Source organism: Sus scrofa, chromosome X (assembly GCF_000003025.6).
Source record: "Sus scrofa isolate TJ Tabasco breed Duroc chromosome X, Sscrofa11.1, whole genome shotgun sequence".
Classification (NCBI taxonomy): Eukaryota; Metazoa; Chordata; class Mammalia; order Artiodactyla; family Suidae; genus Sus; species Sus scrofa.
The window spans coordinates 15,078,118-15,104,041 of record NC_010461.5 but is presented as its reverse complement, the minus strand read 5'-3'; the positions used below and the strand labels follow the sequence as shown (position 1 = coordinate 15,104,041).

The 25,924-nt window shown below is 48.8% G+C and overlaps 2 protein-coding genes across 2 annotated transcripts in view; one reads left to right on the top strand and one right to left on the bottom strand.

The window, feature by feature from the left end:
* RS1 (retinoschisin 1) lies at positions 4,616 to 23,070 on the top strand. Its single transcript, XM_013985955.2, has 5 exons — positions 4,616 to 5,111; positions 6,602 to 6,707; positions 14,322 to 14,463; positions 16,409 to 16,604; positions 18,487 to 23,070. Exons 1-5 carry the CDS (start codon positions 5,022 to 5,024, stop codon positions 18,637 to 18,639), a joined length of 687 nt encoding a protein of 228 aa, XP_013841409.1. The 5' UTR covers positions 4,616 to 5,021; the 3' UTR covers positions 18,640 to 23,070.
* CDKL5 (cyclin dependent kinase like 5) overlaps positions 7,073 to 25,924 on the bottom strand; it is a 238,144-nt gene continuing 219,292 nt past the window's right edge. Inside the window, exon 16 of the mRNA XM_021080553.1 lies at positions 7,073 to 9,044. Coding sequence (XP_020936212.1) covers positions 8,948 to 9,044 — 97 coding nt within the window. The 3' untranslated portion in view covers positions 7,073 to 8,947. The remainder of the gene's footprint in view (positions 9,045 to 25,924) is intronic.

Genomic DNA, 25,924 nt, shown 5'->3' with positions numbered 1-25,924 from the left:
ACGTTATGAATCCATGTACCCAGTAACTGAGAGGCGCTCAGAGCACCCCCCTCCCCAGCCTATCTGGGCCTTCCCCTGAGCTCCAGAAGCTTCTAGCCAGCTGCCCACTCAACCTCAACACTTGGGTGTCCCATAGGCCTCTGAAATGGAACATCTCTACCCCCATCCGCCCAAAAAAACCCTTTGTTCCCCCTGGAACCTTCTCCTCCCCAAAGTGGTAGCTCTGTCTTCCTAGGCACTCAAGCCTTGACCCTCTATTTCACACCCATGTCATCGGTCAGCAAATCCCACTGGCACCACCTTCCAAAGAGAGTGAGCCTCCAGCCACTTCTCGGCACTTCCACGGCCATCACCCCAGGCCAAGCCGCCATCATCTCTCCCCTAGGTGACATGCCAAGCGCTGGCCCGGCTCAAGGTCTTTACATGCCACGGACTTGGCCCAGATGTCCTGCCCACAGGGATCTCCCCTCCTTTAGGTCTTGATCCAACATCGCCTCCTCATTGAAGCCCTCCCTCGGCTGAGATGTACCATTCTCTGTCCTCCTGTCTCCCTGATTTGTCATTTTTTCCCATAGCAGTCATCATCCTTTCACATACCATATATTTTATTCATTTATTCGCCCCCCCATATGAGATTGTAAGTCCTAAGAGTACCTGTGGATTTTTTTTTCTGTTTTTTTTTTACTGCTTTATTTCCAGCATCTAACGTTGGGCCTAGAATATAGTTGATGCTCAATGAAAATTAATGAACAAATGCTTTGGGACCAGTCCTTATCAGCTCTCTTTTATGTCAATTTCTATAAGTGTACAAGGGCTTAGATGAACCTGTGGATAAGAAAGAGACAGGACACAAAGGCCAGAGCAACTGGTAAGTTCTACATGAGGGACAGAAAATGTCCTCTTTGTAGGGAAGCAGAGAAGCAAGAGGAAACGTTGGGAGGGGAAGGCATTTGAGGCCAAGAAATCAAACGGACAGAGGCATGCAGGCATGAACCAGCCTGGTACATATGATGAATTGCAAGCAACAGAGTGTGCAAAAAATACATTTGGAGAGTTAGGCTGGCGATAGATCGCAGCAACCCTTTCAAGGACACATTATTATCACGCTCTTTTTAGAGAGGAGGAAATGGAGCGATGCGGTCATACAACTAGTAAATGCCGGCGGGGAAATGGGGGCCGTGGTAAAGGGGAGCCATCAAAGGGTTTGGCGCAGGAACGTGACCCAGTCCGGTTTGCCCTCCATCCCACTGGCAGCGTGGAGGATGGCTGAGCAAGACCTCGCTCTTCGGGAAGGAGAGAATCCAGGGGAGAGAGGGTGGGGGTGCAGAGGAGAGACGGCCCCGGGGAGATGGACGAGGGGGGTTAGGAAAAAGAGGCGACTGGGCGTCCCAGGTTTGCGGACAGGGTGGTAGGTGGATGGTGGAGCCTTTGGTAGGATCAGAAAGAAAGAAAGAACACCACTCTGAGGAAGGAGGTAAGGAGTTCAGTGTTTAAAACACTTTGTCCTGAAGTATAACGTACATGCGGAAGAACACAAGGAAGTGTACAGCTCAGTGGATTTTCACCACTAAACACGCTCAAGTAACCAGCATTCAGATCAAGCGACAGTACTCAACGCGGGAGTGGCCCTAGAAAAGGCAAAAAGACAAAAAAAAAAAAAAATTAAATGGATTCATATAGTATGTCCATTTTATTTATGTATTTAGTCTTTATAGGGCCGTACCCGTGGCATATGGAGGTCCCCAGGCTAGGGGTCCAATCCGAGCTATAGCCACTGGCCTACACCACAGCTCACGGCAACGCCGGATCCTGAACCCACTGATCGAGGCCAGGGATCCAACCTGCAACCTCATGGTTCCTAGTCGGATTCGTTTCCGCTGTGCCACAGCAGGATCTCCTAGTAGGTTCATTTCATGACGCGACTTTCCACTCAGCACTGTTCGTGCGAGGTGGCTCTACTGTGGCATGGCATTGTAGACGGTCCCTTTTCACTGCAGTAGTGTTCCACCGTGTGAATCCACCACGTGCATCCATTCTACTCTTGACGGACATAGGAGTGTTTGCAGGTTGGGATTTTTACAAATAACTGCTGCCGCAAATAATCTCGTACATGGTTTTGTTTGTTGGAGAACCTAGGGATGCCTTTCCTGTGTTAAGAAATTAGGAATGGACATGCTGGGTCACAGGGCACATATATGTCCTGCCTACGTATAAATTGCCCAAGAGTTTTTCCAAAGGTTAGGGTAACTGCTTACCCCTCCTAGCAACATTTGAGAGCTCAGGCTGCTTCAAGACCTGGCCCACACTTGGTTGGATCCGGTTTCAGAGAGTAAGACACATCTACAGGGAGATAACAAGCCATTCAATGCATGCGAAGGGATCTTGGGTTTAGCAACATTAATGGGGGGTTGTGCGGAGTTAGAGGAAGCAGAGCTCTTGAGAGGGACAGAGAAGGATTCTTTAGAGCGGCGGGGAAAGCAGGCGAGCTGTGTGGTGGAAGCTAAAGGCAGATGGGTGGGGACGGACGGCACCCAACATGGCAGCCTGCAGATGGAAAGTCCATGATGGGAAGAGTCCATTGGATGTGAGAGTAAGAAGCTGTTGGAAACTTCCTTTGCCAGCACAGGGCTTGGTTGCCTACCAAGATGGTGCTCCCTAACCTTTGTCACTACCCGGGAAGGCCAGTTCTGGCCTTAGCAGGTGGACCAAGGAGTCTCTAGGAATGAATCATCAGTGGACAAGGGCCCAGGCTAAAATGCTACCTCAGCTCACCTTACAGCCTATGCCTCACTCAGCAGAGTGCTCACCAGGCGCATCATCCAGTGACCTGTCTCCTCCTGGGTCCTCGAGTCCTCTGGGGGCAGGGCCAGGCTCACAATGGATGCGCAAAAGTGGTGTGTGGAATGTACATATATGTATTGTGTAAATAGAGGTACAATTTGGAAAAAGGGGCTTGATAATTCTGATGAAAAGGATGACGTCATTCCTTTACTCTCTAAAAGAGTCTCAAAGTTTTTGGTGGGCATCAGATTCAATGTTTAGATAGGAGAGTGGTTAGGGAGGGACTTGTATTTCTACTGTCTACATTCAGGTTTTGTTTCAGATTTTCATAAAAGGTTATGTGTTGCTATTATAATCAGAAAAGAAATAAAGGCATTTGTTTGGTTGAAACTGGGAAATGGGGAGTTCCCGTTGTGACTCAGCGGGTTAAGAACCTGACTAGTATCCATGAGGATGCAGCTTTGATCCCTGGCCTTGCTCAGTGGGTTAAGGATCTGGTGTTGCCGCAAGTTGCAGCGTAGATCACAGGCGTGACTCGGATCTGGCGTTGCTGCGGCTGTGGCCTAGGCCTTAGTTGTAGCTCGGATTCGACCCCTAGCCCAAGAACTTCCATATGCCGAAGGTATGGCCCTAACAAGACAAAAAAAAGGGAAATGGAAGTTCTCTTGTGGTACAGAGGGTTAAGGATCCAGCACGGTCACTGCAGTGTCTTGGGTTGCTGCTGTGGCCCGGATTCAATCCATGACCCAGGAACTTCCACATGGCATGTGCAGCCAAAAAAAACCCCGAAAATGGAAATGGAGCTTTGGTGCCTGTAGCCAGCACTGTCTACCAGAAACTTCGATGATGATGGCAACCTTCTGTATCTCTGATGTTTGGTGGAGCAGCCACTCTCCATATGTGGCCAGGAAGCACTTGAACTGTGGCTGCAGTGACTGGGGGATTACATTTTTAATTTTATTAATGTAATGAATTTAAAATAGCCACATGGGACTAGTGGCTACTTCAGGGAACAGTGCAGCGTGAAACAACCAGCTGATGCGAATACATACAAACGCTTTTCCTATTAAATTGTGTATTCATTCTATTTACTCAAACTTCTATAAAGATAGGTTATGTGTTAGTTTTCTGTTCACTTCTTCACATTTTCAATTTCTCCACGTCATTTATACAGTATTTATACTTTGTGGTTTGATAGTTCATGAAGATAGCAGACAAACCTAAAGAAAAAAATTGGGGGGGGGTGTTTTTTTTTTTAAGGGCCCGTACCCACGGCATATGGAGGTTCCCAGGCTAGGTGTCGAATCAGAGCTGTAGCTGCCGGCCTACACCACAGCCACATCAACGCCAGATCCAAGCAGCATCTGCGACCTATACCACAGCTCACGGCAACCCCGGATCCTTAACCCACTGAGTGTAGCCAGGGATCGAACCTGTGTCCTCATGGATGCTAGTCAGATTCGTTTCTACTAAGCCACGACGGGAACTCCAAGAAAAAATTTTTAAACAATGTCTTAATTCTAACTCACTGGAATGTGCCGCAGTGGGAGGACTGGGAATCAGCTTTTGAAGAGCACACTGGGCAGACACCAGGAGCCGTGATAATGACAGTGATGGACAATGAACAAGGGAAAAACTCTCAGTGAAAAGGTTAAATGGAATACAGCTGTCGTAAACCGACAGCATTGTTCAGATAGCTTCTCAAACAGGTTCTTAAAAATATGCAGAGAATAGGAGTTCCCACTGTGGGGCCATGGGTTGAGGATCTGGTGTTATCTCTGCAGCAGCTCAGATTGCTATGGTGGAGCAGGTTTGATCCCTGGTCCAACACAGTGGGTTAAGGATCTGGCGTTTCTACAGCTGTGGCAGAGGTCACTGCTGTCCCTGGCCCAGGAACTTCCATATGCCATGCGTGCAGCAAAAGAACAAAAAAACCCAAAAAATGCAAAGAAAAGAGACAGGAGAGATTTACAATAAGATGTTGACAGTGTTACCTTTGGTGTTAAAAAAAAAAAAAAGGGTGCTTTTTATTTTCTCTTTGCAACATTAATGTATTTTCCAAAATTCTATAATGAACAAAAATAATCCTCATCATCCTTGTCTTCCTGTTTTATTTTACTGTCCCTAGTTTCTCAGACTCTGTGGATGTTTTTCCTGGCACGTATTCGCTTTGTTTGGCTTCTTCCAAAAGGGGCTTTGTTAACTTTTGTGTGACTGTTTTCATTTCGCTTGTCCGTGTAATGAATCATTTGTTGAATTTCTCTTTTTTTAACTTGACTTTTCCTCTCTTGTCCTTTTGCTCAGCCACCCTGGGATTATCGTCTACGGAGGTATGTAAAAGGGCTGGAATTCATATGGATACTGTTTTTGAGGATTTTTCTAGCCAAAAACAATGTACAGGATTATCACTTTTTAAAAAATATACTTTTGGAGTTCCTGTTGTGGCTCAGAAGGTTAAGAACCTGACATAGTATCTATGAAGATTCTGGTTTGATCCCTGGCCTTGCTCAGTGGGCTAACAATCCCGCCTAGCTGGGAGCTGTGGTGTAGGTTGCAGGTGTGGCTTGGATCTGGCATTGCTGGGGTTGTGGTATAGGCTGGCAGCTGCAGTTCTGGTTTGATCCCTAGCCTGGGAACTTCCATATGCTGTGGGTGCGGCCGTAAAAAGAAAAACAGAAATGTACTTTTAAGAGGTCCTGCTGTGGTACAGTGGGTTAAGAATCCAGCTGCAGTGACTGGGGTTGTTGTGTAGGCGTGGGTTCCATCCCTGGCTGTCGTGGTAGGTTAAGGATCCAGCGTTGCTGCAACCGTGGTGTAGGTCACAGCTGTGGCTTGGATTCCATCCCTGGCCTGGGAACTTCCATATGCTGTGGGTGTGGCCACAAAATAAAAAAATAAAAGCAAATTTTTAAATGTACTTTTAAAGTTTGGGTTTTTAAAAATTTGTTTTGTCTTGTTTTGGTGGTGGTGACAGCACATTCTATCTGGGCGAGGGGAAGCTCCAAAACTGGTGTTTTAATGAGAGAATGCAAGCAAACCAGGTCTTAAATCAGTTGGTGTAATCTTGAATCCAGTACCTTTTACAATGGGATCCGCAGAAGGGACCTTCAGGAGATATGAGGAGCTCGACCTCCGAGAGGGGCTCCCCAAGCCCCTGCACATAACTATAATGGGGTCAACCTTGCCTTCTACGTGGGTGTGTCTGAGATTTTCAGCTGGTCACCCAAGGAGGCAAACATTTGTTTCTCTAGACTCAAAGGATGAGTGGCGACTCTGTGTGTTAAGTTGGATTCATAATTCAGTTGTGCTATTATAAGTGTGAAAGCCACCACAGACAAGAGGAAATGAATGAACGAGTTCTTTCTTTTGGGGGGGGGGAGGGTTTTGTTTGTTTGTTTAAGTGCTTGGCTGTACCCACAGCATGTGGAAGTTCCAGGGCCAGAACCCAAGCCATCGCAGAGGTAAGCCGGGTTGTTAGGCTCTAGGCAACAGGGGAAGTTCAAAATGAACGAACAGGAGCTCCTGCTGTGGCACTACGGGACTGGTGGTATCTCTACAGAGTCAGGACACAGGTCTGATCCCCAGCCTGGCACAGTAGATTAAGGATCTGGTGTTGCTGCAGCTGCGGCATAGGGCACAACTGTGGCTTGGATCTGATCCCTGGCCCAGAATTCCATATGCTGTGGGGCGGCCAAAAAAGAAAACAAAAAATAAAAATGCATGATCAAAGTTTTCAAACCCAAATTTTTCCCGTGATGCTGACCACAGTTGCCTTCGCCTACGACGTCTCTGATGCCCCTGCCCCTCTGGCTTCCCGCAGGATGAGGGTGAGGACCCCTGGTACAACAAAGCGTGCAAGTGTGACTGCCAAGGAGGCGCCAATGCCCTGTGGTCTGCGGGCACCACCCCCTTAGACTGCATACCGGGTGAGTGTCCCCTCTCCTGAGACATTAGAGCCTTGGGAACACCCTGTTTCTCCTTCTTATTTCAACCCTGATGAATTACACCCCTGAACGCACCGCTCTGGGTTTTCTCCAGGTGGCCTCTGAGCTTCCAATCTCACTGGCCGCTGCTCCAACGAACTGCACTGATAGCAGTGTTCAGAATAGCTTCCTGGGAGCTCCCGTCGTGGCTCAGCGGAAATGAACCTGACTAGCATCCATGAGGACGCAGGTTTGACCTCTGGCCTCGCCAGTGAGTTAAGGCTCCGGCGTTGCCTTGAGCTGTGGTGTAGGTCGCAGACACGGCTCGGATCCTGTGTTGCTGTGGCTGTGGTGTAGGCCGGCAGCTGTAGCTCCCGTTCGACCCCCAGCCCAGGAACCTCTATAAGCCTCGGGTGCGGGCGCTAAAAAAAAGAGACCAAAAGGAATAGCTGAATAGCTTCCTGGATCTCCACTTGGCCTTGGTGAGATGGTAAGATGGGACCTAACGTTCAACGAAAGCGATTAATGGAATTTATCGAAAATAAACTACTGGTAAGCGGCAGTGTTGAGACGCTCACAGGCTCTTGAGGCAGAAAGACCAGAGTCGGAATCCCGGCTGCATTGTTTTTTTAACTTTGGGACTCGGGCCTTGGCCTTCTTCTGTCAGGTGGAGGAAATACTACTGTGCCTGGAGATCTATTGCCACCAAACTACCACGTGCTTCCCAGCATCCCCGGCCCCCTCGCAGTCAGGGGGCTCACCCAGCGGTTCCAGTCAAGGGAGCCGTGTCTCCTCGCAAATGAGGTCCCTGTCCCTGCCTGACAAAGTGGCTTCCCCTTCAGTCAAGCCCTGCGGGACCGACAATGGATGAATCACCTGAGTGAAAAATCACCCTTTGTTGTGCGCGTTAAGCCTCTGAAGCTTCTGGAACAGTTTGTTCTGCAGCCTAAACAGCTTTTCCTGACTATTCTGAATGCCTTCCTCTGAGGCAGGGGCCAGCAAACCGGCCATAAGTAAAGGACCGGGCGGTACATATCCGTGGCCCTGGGGGCCCTATGGTCTCAACACCTCAACCGGAAAGCTGCCAGCGACAACATGGAAATGCCTGAGCATGGCTGTGCTCCCAAGGGCCACGGTGTGCGGACCCTGCTCCAAGGAGCTGCTACGAGGCATCGGAACGCATGAGGCATTAGAGCATTTTGTCCTGGACCCTGCGAGCTGGGGCTCCTTTTCTTCCTGCCTCCTAAGAGCTCCCACGGACTTTCAGAGGCTCGGTCGGCCCATCGAACGGGTGCGATGCTCAGTATTTAGCACCGTTCAGAGGCTCCTTTGCTGCAGCTGTCCTTGCCATCTCTTTCCAGGGTTAAGATGGTGCCACGCCACGTCATTCACTTTACATAATCGCCTCCTAATAGCTCTGGCAGACAGGTTTGGGTGTAGGGTGAGAGCTTCTCTGCATTGTTTCGTTATATTTGCATTAAAATAGCAAATCGCGGGGGAAGTGGGGGGAGTCTGCTCTGTTTTCCTATTTACTAAAGGGGTGGGCACTGGTTTTCAAACCCAGTCTTCTGGAAGGAGACCCAGGGCTTCTCCACCACGGGAGGGACGTCCCGCTGAGCTCCGTGGCCTGAGCTCCGCAGCCCTTCAGGGCTGGGGTGATGGGCCCAGTCAATCCTGAAGCACCTTCCTTCACAATCCGCTTAGAATTCAATGCCGCCCTCGTTCATCCTGTGCCTATTGTGTGCCGATAGGGAGACAAAACTGAAATGACTGTCTCTACGCGGGAGGAGTTTACCATTTAGTGGAAACAAATGTTCTCTTCATAGAGACGGAGACCTGCTGGAATGCCAGTCCAAGGAAGCGCTTTCTAAGAAGAAACTGAAAAGAGATTATTTATGCAGATTGGCTTCACGGACCCAGCCAACTGTGCAGCCGAGCAGGGCTGTGTGTTTGAGGAACGCGAGTCAAGATGCCCCGGGCCCTTCGGGTTCTCGCCCCTACACAGCTGCTGTGAACTTGAAGCTCTGAAATCAGAAATTCTTTTAGCTTAAGCATTCGCCTCTCCCCACGGTTGTTTTTGTTTTGTTTGAACAACACAGATATTCCCAGGGAGGGGGAAAAAAAAAATGCAAGCGTAGCGTTAGATGGTTGATTCGTTAATGTTATTGGTTTTTCCATGAAAGAGATGTTTCAGGGGAGCAGAACTAGCCACAGCCTTTCAGAATTCGCTTGCCCGTCAGTGCTCAGATCCTCATGGGAAGGTCAAGAACGCTGCCTGGTCTCTCTGGACGCCGAGATGGAGCCCTTCCACGAGGGCCCGCCTTAGGAGGGAGGAAGAGCCTAGAAAGCACAGAAGGACAGGAGGGTCATTCAGAGCTGCCAGGAAGGGATCCCAGCGGCACACTGGCTGTTACTGCCCCACAGAGCACAAAGTGACGGGCCCGGGGCAGTACGGCCTCCTAACCTTCGGCTTAAGGCTATTATACTCTAAGGTCTGTCTTTTCCAGGGTCGAGCCAAGATCACCTTGTCACTCTGAGAGGGGGACAGAGGGTAGGGAAGGGATTAAAGCCTAAGAAACCTAATGACTCAACACTTTATTGATATTCCAGGTTTTGTATTTCCATATCATATTCAAGTTTATACTCTTTTCGTCTATAAATATTATTCTGGGAGTTCCCATCATGGCTCAGAGGTTAACGAACCCAACTAGCATGCACCAGGATGAGGGTTCGATCCCTGGCCTTGCTCAGTGGGTTAAGGATCCAGCATTGCCGAGAGCTGTGGTGTAGGTGGCAGATGTGGCTGGGATCTGGCGTTGCTGTGGCTGTGGTGTAGGCCGGCGGCTACAGCTCCGATTCGACCCCTAGCCTGGGAACCTCCACATGCCACGGGTGCAGCCCTGAAAAAAGAGAGATCAGGAAAAAATATTATTCCGTATTCTGCTACATCATCACATAGGTTCAAGTCTAACCCAGGTGCGTAAGCATGGTCCCATGGCTCTCGTCCGGAATGGCCCCGATGGCTTTGTGTTCCTTTCTAAGTGTGTCTGGACGGCATTCCCACACATGGAGAAATGACCTGAGTAACGAGGGCTGGTGTGTGCGGTGTGCAGAGCCCGCACTGGCAGGGCATGATCACCATGGCTTTATCCAGCAAATTACCAAATCATCACTCGGAAGAGACGCTTGCACCACAGAAGACGCGGGTTTTCCCTTGAGAGTAAAACGAGTCTGGAAAGAGGCTTCACAGCTCACAGGAACAAGCCTGCGCTGGGGAGCAAGCTTGGGAAGGACGTGTTCCGGGTGTGGGAGGAGGGTCCCTTAATGTCATTTTGTTGGCGTACAGCCCATTCCCCACCCGGCAACACTGTTCATGTTGCTTAATGCCAGGGCAGACTTAACTGACACTTTCCGTTTTTGTCTGTGTGTTTTTTGGCGGTGCCTGCGGCACGTGCACGTTCCCGGGCCAGGGGTCAAACCCGCATCCGAGCCGCGACCCGGGCTGCTGCGGAGACAGTGCTCTCTGCTTCCTATTTCTGTCGTTTTCTCTGCTTATACCCAGTGGCCACCCCAGACGGGTGATGAAGTTTCGCCCCTCCACTCAACCCTCCGGTCACTGTCCACTGAGGGCCCAGAGCACGCAGGCATATGCTGCTCTGCTCAGAGCCAGGGCGGGGAGCGAGACAGACGCGGGGAGCTGGCCGTGAGCTCACCGCCGTAAGGGTCAGGTGCAGGCTGCGGGGGGGAGAGGGGTGGCAGGCAGCACCTGGAGGCCCTGCCCAGCTCAGGGTGGGCAGGGGAAGTGGGCAGAGGTCCGAAGGACGAGCACAGGCGGCAGTGAAGGTGAAGGAGGCGGAGGAGACGGGAGAAGCGCGATAATGGGCCTGGAGCGCCCTTCACTCCGGGGCACTCGGGGCATTAGTGTGACATCTGCTATTTCCCCAGGTTCCCGTAACTCTGGTTTGAGGCTTCCTTTGGCTGTGAGGAGGCTACGGACAAGACGGTTGAGGGTCTTCCCCTTTCCTTTGGACCCTGCCCCCCACCCCCACCCCCACCCCCACCGTCCTGCCTGCGAGGGTGGCCTGGGGACAGTTCCCAGGCTCAGGCACCTTGTGGATGGCTCTGCTCCCTCGGAACCAAACTCCATCCTGGGGACCTTCCCAAGTCTCCTGAGAGGGTCAGGAGTTCAGAGCTCCCGGGCCCCGGCCTTGGTCGAGCCCCCTCAGAGGAACCACTGCCCCATTGGCCACAGGCCCCTGCCGCCAGCCCTGGGCCTCCACCGCTCCCCCCGCCCCCAGCAAGGGTCGAAGCCCAAAGCCTCCAGCCACCTCCTCTGGGACCGTCAGCTCATTCCTGTTGAGGCCCAGACCTTCCCAAATCCATACGCCTGAGAGATGCTGGGCTGTCAACACGCTTCCCTCCCAAATCACAGGCAAGCATGCGTGTGCGGCTGGTTCCTTCCTGAGGCAAGGAGACCCCAAACCTTCAGAAACAGGAAGCTGACCTTCTCAGGGAGATGTCGCAAGGACGACAGCAGCAGCACAGACTCGGGTAGGGGATGTTAGGTTCCACGCCCCCCTTAAGTCTCCACCATAAAAACGGAAGATACAACTCAAGATATTAATATCCTCTCACAAATTCACCTATCACACCAGTATTAGCTGCTGCTTTTTGACCAGGCACTACAGGCTTTGCAAACACTGTTTCACTTAACCCCAAACCAAGTTGATGGGGGCAGGGACTACTGCTGTGCCCATGTCACGGATGAGGAAACTGAGACCCAAAGAGGTGAAGCCGCTTGCCTAAACTCACGCAGAGGCAGGGTGGGATCCAACCCCAGGTCGAATTGACTCTAAAGAGGCGTTCTTGACCTTGGCTGCCCATTAAAATCACCTGCAGCATCACCCCATGGCCAGGTGCTGTCCCAGACCAATGATATCAGAAACTCTAGGGATACGGTCCAAGCATCAGCACTTGTATACCTTTCCAGGTGCTTCCCTGGCTGAGATATGGCATGGACTCTCTGCTTTGTGCCTTAAGCCCAAACACCAGGTTTCTGGGTTGGCAGCTGGGTGGCTGGAAGCATCAGTGCCTGAGACAGGAGCACCGCATGGGGGCTGGCTTGGGGCTTGGAGGCTGAAAGGGCTTAGTTTTGGACATACGAGTGTGAAGCATCTTCGGGTCACCCAGGTGGACCTATTCACCTGGATAATATGCAGGGGGCAATGAGATGGAGCTTGGGGCCTGGGAGTTGGGCATTGCTCCAGACGCCAGCTAAAGCCATGGCGATGGCGACCCATCACCTCCCCTGGAGAGTGTGGGCAGGATCCATGTCTGGACAAGCCCTTGCAGGCCTCCAAGGCCATTGCCACTGGCCAGGCCCCTGCAGTTCCAACTCTTCACTGTTCGAAGGGCTAACTGGGAAGAGATGGCGAAAGAGATAGGAGGGGAAAATAAGAGCAAAATGCCCAAGAATAAAGCAATCAGGAGAGGCGGCCATGGCTTTTCCTCCCCCTCTGCCTCTTCCCTCCGAGCTGGTGCCTCTGGAGCAAGGACAGGGAGGTGCAGGACGGAGAGGCCTCAGAGACAGCCAGGGTTAGAATTTAAGTGGCAACCGAGGACCCAACTGAAACCCAGCTTTCCGACGCGGGGGCCTCGTCCCTCCTTCCTGTGGCACAGGCTGGGCTTGTCTTCCAGGTCAGAGGGGAGTTAAGGAGGTGGAGGAGCCCCCAAGGCCACAGGCACCAGGCTCCCTGAACCCTCCAGCCAACAAAGGGCCTTCCCTGGCAGGCCAAGCTTTCCAAAGCACGCTTGGTACAAATGAGGCCACTCTGGGGGCGGATCCTGGAAACCGCATTCCTAACAAGCCCCCTGATGACGGGGCCACACAAGGCAGGAGGGAGTGGCCCAGAAAGCACTCCTAGGAATGGAAAGTATTTTAATGCCCCCCTCCCCTGCACAAGCTTCAGGCACCTGATAAACTACAAATGCTGTCCCCTCATCTCCAGCCCCACTGAGCTGCAGCAGCTGCTGGGAGTCGGCCCTATTCCTGTGGCTCACTGGGCAGAAAGGCAGTTAAGCTGCACCCCCTGGCCAGAGGCCTGAGGCTGTCCTCTGTCTTCAGCCTCTGGGGACAGGGCATGAATGACCCTGCAAGCATTCTGGAGCCTCAGGATGGCGTTCAGGCTTTCACATGCTTCATTCTGTGTTGCTGACTTTTGAAAATCAGCCACCGGAAAGACCTCAGCAACTCATTTTACTGTGGAAAGTGATGATGCCCCAGGAAACACACTTGGCTTTTCAATCTCAACTCAGAATTTACACGTGGAAAGAAAGTCCTTCGAACTGCCTTACTTGAAGTTTATCCTTCACAGCTGGAAAACTAGGAGAAGGTATCTTATCTGCCTAAGTTTATCATTTGTTTTCTAAAGAATTTCAGGTAGAATCTGGGTTTGGTTATAAATAAGAGACCCCCTAAATAGTGCTTATTGAAATAGGAGGTTTGCTTTGACTCACATGGGTACCGCTAGGGGTAAGGAGCTGCTTAAGCATATCAGGGCTGAGGTCTCTCTGGGTCTCTTGCCCTCGCCCCCATGGTGCAAGAGGGCTACTGTTGCACCAGCCATCAGGTTTTCCTTCCAGGTAACGGGAAGAAAGGGGGGGCAAGCAAAATCTGATGGGAAGTCCCCAGCAGACACCCTCTTACATCTCATGGGTCAGAAACGGTGTCACGTGGTCACTTCTAACTGCAAAGGCGGCTGGGAAAGGCGGTTGTTTTAGCTGGCTACACTGCTGCACCCAACAAAATGAGGGTTCTTTAGTCAAAAAGAAGGGGACAGTGGATATCGGGCTGACAATCAGCAGTCTCCGACCAGGTAACTCCACACTCAGTGTGAGAGGAAATACGTGAGAAGCAGCAGACAATGAACACACAAGAACCCGTCTCAGCTATTCTCATTTGGAAAAAGCAGTTCCTTTCAACCATTCCTTATTCAAGTCACTGAGGCGCATGTCACCCCCACCCCCCCTTTTTTTTTTCATTAGACTAGTGAGAAAACTGCAATTTACAAGTGGGAAGTCAGTCTCAATATATAATTGCCCTTCTTGCTTCTCACCATTGTTTTGTTCCTATAATTGGCATCCTATGCTGTCTGGGGACAATGAGGGACCCTGATGCCATCATCTGGGATGGCTAACCCGCGTTAATGAGGAAAATAAGGAGTATGGCATTTAAGTATGACATTCTGCCACGAACCTCTCGGTTTGCAGGCCTCTAAGTCTGTGGAGGAGACGAGGCATTTCTCACAACTCCCCGGCCGCCCTCCACCTCCAGGGAGGTTGCCGGAGAGCTTCCCCCCTCCGCGTTTGTGAATGTGAACGTTGTGTCTCTGCGGCAGTCCCTTGCCTTCATCTTCACTCGCTTCACACAGGAGCAGGACGAGGACGAAGACCCGGTTCTGCTCCTGGCACACGTGGGCACGGCGCGGACAGGGAAGACGCCCTCCACCCCCCCAAGCGCCCACGAGAGCGTCGTATTTGTCCTTTCGATCATGTCATGTTTAGTGGCGTCTTGCCTCGTGAGATGAGTGTTCTAATGGGGTTTTTCTCCTTTCCCAGAATGCCCGTATCATAAGCCCCTGGGGTTCGAGTCAGGAGAGGTTACACCAGACCAGATTACCTGCTCCAACCTGGAGCAGTACGTGGGCTGGTATTCCTCGTGGACTGCCAACAAGGCCCGGCTCAACAGTCAAGGCTTTGGGTAAGCAGGGCGGGTGGCTCAGGTGATTTTTTTTTTCCATGCGATTTGAAAACGTAGGTCTGTGTGATAAATGAACGACACAGCATGCATTTATTTCTTCCACAAATATTGACGGAGGGCCCTCCAAGTGCCAAGGACGGTGGGTGGAGCAGTGAACACGGTGGGTGAGCGCCTCAGCTTCGGGGAGCGCATCGACTGGGGAGGGGGGGCGGCCTCTAAGCACACTGCCATCCAGTGAGTCACCTGCTAAGTGTGATGGGTGCTTCGGAGGAGACAATGAAAGACCAGATTCACTTGAAGCACCAGAGGGGGCTTTTGTTTGTTTGTTTGTTTGTTTGCTATTACTTGGGCTGCTCCTGCGGCATATGGAGGTTCCCAGGCTAGGGGTCCAATTGGAGCTGTAGCCGCCGGCCTACACCACAGCCACAGTAACTCGGGATCCGAGCCGCGTCTGCAACCTACACCACAGCTCACGTCAACGCCGGATTCCTAACCCACTGAGCCAGGCCAGGGACCGAACCCGCAACCTCATGGTTCCTAGTCAGATTCGTTAACCACCGCGCCACGACGGGAACTCAAGGGGTTCTATTACCAAAGGAAGATGGGAAGACGGTACTGGGAGACCATGAGCAGACGCTACCAGAGAAGGCTTTAACGTTAGGGAGTATCACAATCAGTTGTGTTTTAAGTAAAATCTGGCTCTTGTGGGAAGAGCTGTTGAGTGTGGGGTAGGGGCGGGAGGAATCCAGGGAGACTAGTGAAGTCAGCTATGGTAGCTGTCCAGGTGACATGAGCCAGAGTGGTGGCGGTGAAATGGAGGGAAGTAAATGGCCTTGAGAAACATCTGGAGATGAAGCCCAGAGGTGGATTGGGTGCTTGAGGTGACAGAGGGGAAGGGGGTAGCATTCAGGGAGATGCACAGTGGAAGGAAGGGGTGAGGAGGGATAACGAGGAGCTCTTTCTAGACATGTTGTATTTGAGATGCCGTATGGCATCCAGGAGGAGCTGTCTAGCTGGCAACTGATTCTCGGAATTTAGAGATGTTCTGGGATGAACGTAAAGAGTCAGGAGGCGCCCAAGGGACATGTCAAGGATAAGAAGGCAGCCAATGGCTGAGTCCCAAGCAGGTAATTCATACACACACACACACACACACACACACACACACGTTTCCACAACTTACGAGGGATATAACTGAAAAATAACAGCAGTTCCTTCAGTGGCTGGTTGGCTTTACCATTGTGAAAAGCCCTTCCCAAGCCCCTGGTTCCAGGTTCTGCACACGGCAGGCGTTCCCTGAGAGCCGGCAGGGACAGCGCCTGACAGAGACGCAGAGAGGTATGAATAGGATGACATTAAAGACATTTCTGGGAGTTCCCGTCGTGGCGCAGTGGTTAACGAATCCGACTAGGAACCACGAGGTTGCGGGTTCGATCCCTGGCCTCGCTCAGTGGGTTAACGATCCGACGTTGCCGTGAGCTGTGGTGTAGGTCGCAGACGCGGCTCGGATCCCGCGTTGCTGTGGCTGTGGTGTAGGCCAGCAGCTACAGCTCTGATTCGACCCCTGGCCTGGGAATCTCCATATGCTGCGGGAGCGGCCCAAGAAATGGCAAAAAGACGAAAAAAAAAAAAAAAAGACATTTCTGGAGAAAGAACATCAGCAGAGACAGCGATGGTCAGCCATGCCTTCGGCTACACCTGAAGGCATTTCTTTGACCAATTAGTTGAATCCGGTGCTTTTTCCCGGGGCAGTGGAGGTGCAGGGAGAAGGAGACCCGTACCACAGAGGCCGGACACTTCCTGGAGACGAGCCTCTGGGTGCTTAACAGACTGCAGCTCTGACGCCCCGAGCTTCGTGGGGGCGCTTCGGGTGCTGGTGCACCGCCTCCCACCTCTTCCATGGGCAGAGGCTCCCGGTGACGGTGACGCGCCGTGTCTGCCGCAGGTGCGCCTGGCTCTCCAAGTTCCAGGACAGCAGCCAGTGGTTACAGATAGATCTGAAGGAGGTCAAGGTGATTTCAGGGATCCTCACCCAGGGCCGCTGTGACATCGATGAGTGGATGACCAAGTACAGCGTGCAGTACAGGACCGATGAGAGCCTGAACTGGATTTACTATAAGGACCAGACTGGAAACAACCGGGTGAGTCGGGCTTAGCCCAAACCACCTTCAGCGCACCCCCCACCCCACTCCCTGTGTTCCTGAGACCTTCCTCTGTCAGGACACTGGCCCCAAGGCGTGGTGGGTCCTCCTCGCCTTCTCCCTACAACCCGATCTGCTCTCTGACGACGAGGCAGGCGTCCTTTCTTGGCTCTCTGGTGCCTAACACAGTGTGTTTGCGGGTGAGTCTCTTTGTCTGATATTCACATCAGCATAGAGTTGCTTGAATAATCCAGACCGGCTGTTTGCATTAGGCCAAACTCATTGGACTTGGAACGGTTGGTTGCGTAGGCAGGACTGGATCTACTACCGATGCGGCTAGATCCCTGTCCCTTTACGTGGGTATGGCCTCTCACTACTATTGATTGAGACCGACAATCTCAACAGGTTAGCCACTGGACTGTGTAAACAGTTCAAACGATTCCAGCTGAGCAGTCACCTATAGCTTTGAGCAACTTTATATATCAGACCAATCTCTGAGGGCTGAGACCCAAGGCTTGAGTGTTATTTGCAATGAATTAAAACCTCGCGAGCTGTTTGGAAATGTTCACTGCCCTTTTGTGTGTGAGTCAGGACTTCCCCCAGCACATCTGGACATTTCCTCAGGTTAAGAAGATGTGTAGCTGAACTTCAGAAAGCTCTGTACTCTCTGATGACAATGTGTACCGCAAGACATTCATGGGTCGAGATTTCGAGGAGTTTGAACACAATAGGAAATTGTCTCATTTTTGTTAGTAGTTAGCTTTTCAAAAAGATTTGAGAATTCCTGTTCAAGTTCTGCCTGTGTTTCTGAAGGCCTTGACAGTTCTTTGCAAAGAAGTGCTCCCCTCGACACAACTGCCGTCTGGAGGAGCCTGTTCCAATCCTCCCTCTTCACGGGGCTTCTGACTTGAAAAGGTTCAAGGGCAAACAGCTTAGAGAAGGGGGTGTGGGTGTTGCTATTGGCAACAAACAAAAGCAAGATCGAGGCAGCTGAGATCCTTCTTGTTTTGTGTATGGGTGAAGTGAATGTGGCAGCCAGATTTTTTTCTCAGGAGATGATCCCGGAAAAAAAATGAAATGTTCCAGTGTCATTGTGCAGAGCACTAGGACTCTGGAAAGAGTGCAAAGAATAGTTTCTTTGAAAATGTAGCAAATAGCTACCATACCTTTTGTTAACAGCCATCGCATCATACTATGTTAGAGCCCAAAAAACAGGAAGCACCCCCTTTGTCTATTTTGGGCACTGCTCTCCCACTTCGAGAATCTTCTCTCTCGTGTTTTTATCCCTTTTTCTTTTTAAAAACCATTTTTTTCCCAAGCCTAAAAAGTACTTGCCGTTTGTATCCAGTGGACCCACAGAATCAAGCTGTGGCTCCCAACTTCAGAGCCAGCTCACAAATTTTCACTTGAGCCCCACTTTGGATACGTTTGGAACGTGGGAACATCCTTTCTTATGAGTGATGTGATTGTTTTCGAAATTCTGGTTGAAATGCAAAGGATTAAATCACAAAATTGGTGATAAGAATCGAGGCATTTCCTATCAGAGCGATCCAATCCCACAGAACTTTCTGCAACGAAGGAAAGGTTATTATGGGCAGTGTCGAATGTGGCAGCCACTAACCACATACAGTATTGCACACTGGAACCGCAGCTAGTGTGATGGAGGAAGTCAATTGTTATCTAATTTTAATTCATTTACGTTGATAACAAGAGTGTGGAGGTGCTGACAATCATTCAAGGTCAGATTTTGGGGGGCATCAGCCAATTCTCTGCCCTTTAAACACGGAGATTTTCCAGGGGTAAAACTTGGGGCCCGCTCTTGGAGTCTGGCTTCCTTCTCTCCCCTGCTGTGACGGTGACAGGACTTCCTCCCTCTCTTTAGGTTTTCTATGGAAACTCAGACCGAACCTCCACAGTCCAGAACCTGCTACGGCCCCCCATCATTTCCCGCTTCATCCGGCTCATCCCGCTGGGCTGGCACGTGCGCATTGCCATCCGGATGGAGTTGCTGGAGTGCGTCAGCAAGTGTACCTGACGGGGTGCCCGCCAGGGTGCGCAGGGCACGGAGCAGCCGGGCGACTGCTGATCTACCGCTGTGACCAACAAGGCTGTATCTTACAGGCTCTACTCAATGCAGAGCTGGGCAGAGAAGACATCTTTCTTTCTTTGGTTTTCTTCCTTTCTTTTTTTTTAAATATAGTTTGCATTTCAATAAACAAACCGAATTAAATCTTCACTCAGGGCCAAAGAAAATAAGAACAAAGAAAATGTCCCTAAAAACAATTTTCATGCAAAAGCAAAGCAGGAGTAATTTGCTGCTCTCTGGAGTTTTTTGTTTTCGCTTTTTTTTTTTTTTTTTTTTTGATTGTTTGCTTTTTGGTCTCAGTGACACTGTGCAAGGTGCCCTCCCAGGAGAATGCAAAGCAGCCCTAATAATCTGAAAATTCTTTTGCTTTACCACATTCAAAACAAGAACACAGAGTTTCATAAAGCCTCACTTTGAAAGCAAAGAGGGAGCAAGCTTGTGGGTTCTCCTAGCTTCGTTTTCATTAAATCATGGCCTTTTAGAACTTGAGAGCACTGGGTATGCAGGGTAAAAGGTTCTGGAGTGACTAGGAGGGTGGGAGCCCATTTTACGGTCCCCTGAGAGCCAGGTAGGAGGGCCTCCCCTGCTCAGAGTTTCACCCCCAGTCAGTGCAATTTATCCTAGTCTGTGGTCACTACTTAGGTGAATAATGGACAGGCTGCACATGTATGTAGCCAAGTCTCCCTATATTTAGGAACCTCAAATGACCAGAACACACCAGAATTTCCTTTTATCTAGGGTAACCATTTAAAAAAAAAATTTTTTTTTTGTTTCATTTTTATTTTTTTGTCTTTTGTCATTTCAGGGCCGCACCCGCAGCATATGGAGGTTCCCAGGCCAGGGGTCGAATGGGAGCTGTAGCCGCCGGCCTACACCACAGCCACAGCAACAGCAACACCAGATCCGAGCCGCGTCTGCGACCCACACCACAGCTCACGGCAATGCCGGATCCTTAACCCACTGAGCGAGGCCAGGGATCGAACCCCTCAACCTCATGGTTCCTCGTCGGATTTGTTTCCACTGCGCCACGATGGGAACTCCATAGGGCAACCGTTTTTCAACAAGCTTAACACTTTGTAAATAGTTGGCCGGAAGCTATCACCGGCTTTACAGAGGAGGCCCATCAGCTGAGTACACTGCAGGAAGGGGTCAGGACCTAAGAAGCGTGCTGTGGCTACACCCCTGGTGAGCCCACCTTTCTGACCTCTGCCCCCTTGCCTTGTAACATGGCCTTGGCCTGACCTTCCCCTCCCAGAGGAGCCCAGTAAGCAGGGAGCTGGGGGAAGGTCAGTCCACCTCCTTTGGGGCTTACAGCTCAGACCGTTTTCAGGCCCTTTCCTCAAAGAGACTGATGACAGGGCGGGTGGGCAGGAGAGGATTTGAGAGAAGGAGCCGAGAGGGGGTGGAATCAGAGGATGAGGGCCCGCCCGCAAGACGAGGGAATCCAAGACTGTCTTGGCTCTGATACAGCACAACCTCTGCTAGTGGCTCAGTCCTCTGAGTTACTGTTTGCAAACACCGAGCCGAGCGAATGGGCTCCCACAACAGGCTCCTGGACGTCGCCTTCACCTTCTCTGTGAATGGCCGGCCTCCTAAAAGCCCCAATTCTCTTCCCTGCTGTTTCTGGGCTTAGAAGAGCTTCTTATTCAACTTGGCATCTTCCTAATCCCCATGCTGTATGCTTAAACCCGGAAAAATGCTTTTCCCAGCTCAATCTTCTCTCAAATAAGAAGGTATTGATTCAGGGTTGGGGGAAAAAAAAAATCCCTCTCTGGCCTTAGAACAAACACACAGACAAATACACTTTGAATGGAATAACTCCAGAGACCCTTACTGGGAAAGCTGAACGGACTTCTACTGTGACATCGATTGTCAGGGAAAATGGCAGTAGCCTCGGTTGAGGACTCCACCACTGGCACACCCCACACAGGAGGGGAGTAGAGTTAAATGGAAAAAAGAAAAGAAGTAACAGTGCGAGGCGGCGATAACGGTTCTCCAAATAACTGTTTTGGAAATTCTTGTTTTGGAACAGATTTATTGAGAGAAAGTTCACATGTCATACAAACATCACCCATTTACGCTATACAATTAAAGGATTTTTAGTAACCATTTTCAGTCAGCTTTAGAACACTTTCACCACCCCCCAAAGAAACCCTGTACCCACTAGCCATCCTCCTTCCAACCCACTTGCCCAGCCCAGCCCTGGGCAACCATGAATGCACTGTCTCTGTAGATTTGCCTATTTTGGACATTTCCCATACATGGAATCATACAATATGTGGGGTTTTTTTCTTCTTTCACTTAGCATGGTGCTTTCAGGGTTCACTCCTGTTGTACCATGTATTAGTACTTCGTTCCTTTTTATGGCCGAATATCATTTCATTGTATGCATACACCACATTGTATTTATCCATTCATCCACTGATGGACATTTGGGTTGTTCTCATGTTTTTGGCTGTTATCAATAATCTGGCTGCTATCAACAATTGGGTCCAAGTTTTTATGTGGACATGTTTTGTTTTCATTTATGTTGGGTAGACACCTAGGAGTGGAATCATGGGTCATATGGTAACTCTATGTTCAACCTTTTGAGGAACTATCAGACTATTTTCCAAGGTGGCTGCACCAATTTACGTTCTCACCAGCAATGTATGAGGGCTCCAGTTTCTCCACACTTGTCATTATCTGTCTTTTTTTTTTTTCCCCCCACACCCATGGCATATGAGAGTTCCTGGACCAGGAATCAAACCTGCGCTATAGCAGCGACCCAAGATGCTGCAGTGACAATGTTGGATCCTTAACCCGCTGCAGCACAAGACTCTTTTGACTGTAGCCATCCTGGTGTGTATGAAGTAGCATCTCGTGGTTTTGATTTACATTTCCTAATGACTAATGATATTAAGCATCTTTTCACGTGTTTACTCTTTATATACCTTCTTTGGAGAAATGTCTGTTCAGACCCTTTGCTCATTTTTGAGATTAGCCTATTTTTTAAAATATTGAGTGGTTAAGAGTTCCTTATATATTTACAATTCCCTTATCAGACAGATGATTTGCAAATATTTTCTCCTATTTTATGGGTTGTCTTTTCACTGTCTTGAAGGAGTCCTGTGAAACACGTAGTTTAAAATTTTGATGAAGTCCAACTTCTTTTCTCCTTGGTTGTTTGTGCTATTGGTGTCATAGCTGAGAAACCATTGCCAAATCCAGATCATGAAGATTATTTACTCTTCTGTTTTCTTCCAAGAGTTTTGTAGTTTTACCTCTTACATTGAGATCTTTGATCGATTCTGAGTTAATTTTTGTATATGATATGAGGAAGGGGTCCAACTTCACTCTTTGTATGTGGATGTCCAAATGTCCCAGCACCGCTTGTCAAAAAGACTGTTCTTTCCCCATTGAATGACCTTGGACCTTTATCCAGAATCAATTTGACCACAAGGTGAGGGCTTATTTCTGGACACTCAATTCTTCTTTTTATTTTTTATTTATTTATTTATTTTTTTTGCTTTTTTAGGTCCATACTCGTGGCATATGTAAGTTTCCAGGCTAGGGGTTGAATTGGTGCTGCAGCTGCCAGCCTATGCCACAGCTACAGCAACGTGAGATTCGAGCCAAGTCTGTGACCTACACCACAACTCACAGCAACACCGGATCCTTAACCCACTGAGCGAGGCCAGGGATCAAACCCGCATCCTCATGGATACTAGTAGGGTTCTTTACTGCTGAGCCACATTGGAAACTCCTATTTTTATTTTTTAAAATATTTTATTGGAACATAATTGATTCACAAAGCTGTGTTAATTTCAGGTGCACAGCAAAGCAAATCAGCTATACACATATCTATTCTTTTTCGGATTCTCCTCCCACATAGGTTATCATTGACGCTTAATTCTATTTCGTTGATCTATATGTTTATCTTTATGCAAGGACTACACTGTTTTGATTATTGCAGCTTTGTAGGAAGCTTTCGAATTGTAATGCAAGAGTCCTCCAACTCTGTTCTTCTTCAAGATTGTTTTGGCTATCTTGTATTACCATAAGAATTTTAGGATCAACCTGTCAATTTCTGCAAAGAAGTAAGTGGGATTTCCTACTGGAAATTGCACAGTACTTCAGAATTTAATAAACACTGAGATATGTAAACCATTTGTCTGTAGATAATTTGTTCATGACAGCATATGAATCTCTTCACTTAATTCATTACAGAATGTATTAAAAAATAAAACTGTTATTGAGGGATATCTGAAGCCCAACAGAATCTTGCTATTAAACACATGAACTATACTTGCAGTATTATTTCTTTTGGAGGGGAAACTTCCAGTTAAAGAATATATATATATATAGTAGCAAAAACTCATTCCCTTACCTTATGTTAACATGTTTACCTTTATTTTCACAAATTCTACAGTGCGGTCTATACTTGCAGGAGATTTTTTTTTTTTTTTTTTTAACTGCGGTAAAGTATATGTAACACATTGCAGGAAATTTTTAAACAACTAGATGAAATCCTATGAAAAAAGAAGTAGCATTAAGTGTTGCCAAGATTAAGAAAAAGTCTGAGCTGATTTTGGCATTCAGTGTGGGAGGAGGTTACTTGGACGAAGCAAAGGTATTTCAAAATAAAGGTACTGCTATGAGTCCAGTCTCAGAGCCCAGAAGACTGCACCCCGAAAGTGAGCCTTTGGACAGACACGGGCAGAAGCTCGTCACTCTGTCTTCCCGGAGCACCGTTGCTGAGGCTTGCTGACAGAGGTACGCCTGTAAGGGCCACTGCCTCCCTTGTGATCCTAAGAGGAGTGCCAAGCTGGGTGGTTCTTTACTCCAACAACTTTACAGTGCTGATGTGAAGATTGAATAGGATAAATGCATCTAAAGTGCTTAATAAGCGCCGTATAAGTGGTAGTCAAGATTTGGTGACATTCTTCATAGGGATTCAACTGGAGCACAAGTAATAGCAATCATGTTATAGTAGCTCATACATATTGAGAATCTATCAAGTGCTTTGAAGGTTATCATCTCATTAAATCCTCACAACAACCCTATGGGGTAGGTACTATTATTTTCTCCATTTAAAGATAAAGAAACGAAGGCAGAGAAAAGTTAAGTAACTTCCGTTAAAGCCACACGAGACGTGGGTGATGGAGCTGGGATGGCCCTCAGGCAATCTGATCCCAGGACCCTGTGCTTGCAGCCATTTCACTCGTCTCTGGACCTCGAGTGACTTGTTTCAATGAAATGTTCGATTCTCAAATCAGATTAATTAGCACCTGATGGGAGGAAAGGTGATACCATGTATCCTCACATGCCACGAGCCCATGTCAGCTTGTACACGTGGAGACATAGTGTTGACACCACAGAGGAGTGTTAAAGGGTATGGGCTTTACAGTGAACATGCTTGGCTTCAAATCCTAGGTGGGAAACCTTGGTCAGGTTAAAGTCCATAAACCTCAGTTTCCTCAACCATAAAATGGGGGCACTACACACACTTGGTTGCCTTCTGTAAAGCAGATGTAATAATAGACGTAAAATACCTCGCAATGTGCCCAGCCATGGTAAGTGGTACAAACATTAAAAACAACACCACCACCAACACATGCCCCAGTTACTGTGAAGCAGTCTTGAGAAATAGCAGAGTGAGGTCACAGAGCCCAAGTTTCCACGACACTTAAGGAGGGAGGTGGAGTCAAGAGGCTGGCGCCACAGCGCTTTAAGAACAGGTATGAGTGCCTATCCTTTGTTTAGAAAGATAAAGAAAGTTGGGGAACATTTATATATGTTATTACAAAATGTAAGCTCTCTCCCCAGCCCATTTACTCAGCTGGTCTTCTTGGTGTCCCCCCCCCCTTTTGTGTAAACAAAGCTTTACAGGGACACAGCCACCCCGCTCATTTGCATATCCTCTGTGCTGCCTTGGCGCTGCTGCGGTGGCAGACGTGCCTGGTGCGTGGAGTTGAGCAGTCAAGAGACCCAATGGCTCATAAAGTTTCAGATTTTTACCATGTGGCCCTTTATGGACACATTTGCCAACCTCCTGCTCTAGAGCATGAAGAAATCCCTATCAAGCCGTCCATCTTTGCTTCTTCCACGGCACCAAGCAAGGGGCTGACATCTCTTCCCAGCCTCCCCAAACTACCGAGTGGGTGTCTAGCAACGTGCAAAGGAGACAACACTCAAGTGTAAAAGAAACCAAAGTTTTCCAAATGCCAGAAGGGGAAAAAAGCTTTATAAATACAAACCAAATCAAACCAAACCAAACCAAACCCAACCCAAAAAACCCAACCCAACATCGGTAAATAACAAACAGGATTTGCCCTGCTTTACAATAATTTCGGTCCCTTCAATTGATTCCAACGTCAAAGGCCCATTATCCCTCGTCTGAACTCAAACAAGTTCTTTACAGAAAAAGAACCACTTTGTAAACAGCTGCTGGCTGTTCAAAACAGGAGGGACCAGAGTGCTCAAGATGGGGATGGCCTGGCAATCACATCAGTCAGTGCAAAATCTGCATTTTATTAAAGACATTTGGGAAGATCCATTCAAAAATACATTGTGCTCAGTAAAAATTAACCATTTCATGCTGATAATTAAGGTTACCACAGAATAGATATTTGTATAATATTTACAGCAACGATAGAAATTTTACAGAAGTTTAGAATGGAATACATGCCAGAAAAAACTTGAGAAGATGTACCAACACATGATACAAAGAGTTATATAAACACTTTACAAATGGTTCATAATTAGCTTGTGAGGAATTTAAATATTCGACACTTTAAATTCAGCTTGGATTCAAAAATTAAAAAGGTTAACACCACATCACACCCTTGCCACAGTACAAAGTATGGAATTACACTTGATAGTAGGGATTATAAAGTCTGTGCAATTAAGAATTTCCACTGATTCTTCATGTACCACAAATTTAGGTGTTACATCCTTCTGGCTTATCCCTATTTTTGTTTTCAAGCACAAGCAGGGGTCTCAAAGTCCCCCTGCCCCGCGTCTTCCCAGATACCCCCTTTCAAACTTCCTAGAGATTGAAGAAGCTCGGAATAGTCTTCTAAATATATACAGAATAACCACCTGAATTCAAAACGGCACAAAGCAATTCTTGGAGTTAGGAAGTAGGGGCAACGATTTCGTCTGGTTTGTTTCTGTTAATCAATCCACTTTTACAGTGAGAATTTACTTCTTGCAGTTAATTATAGCATTACCCCTCCAGCCTGACTCAATC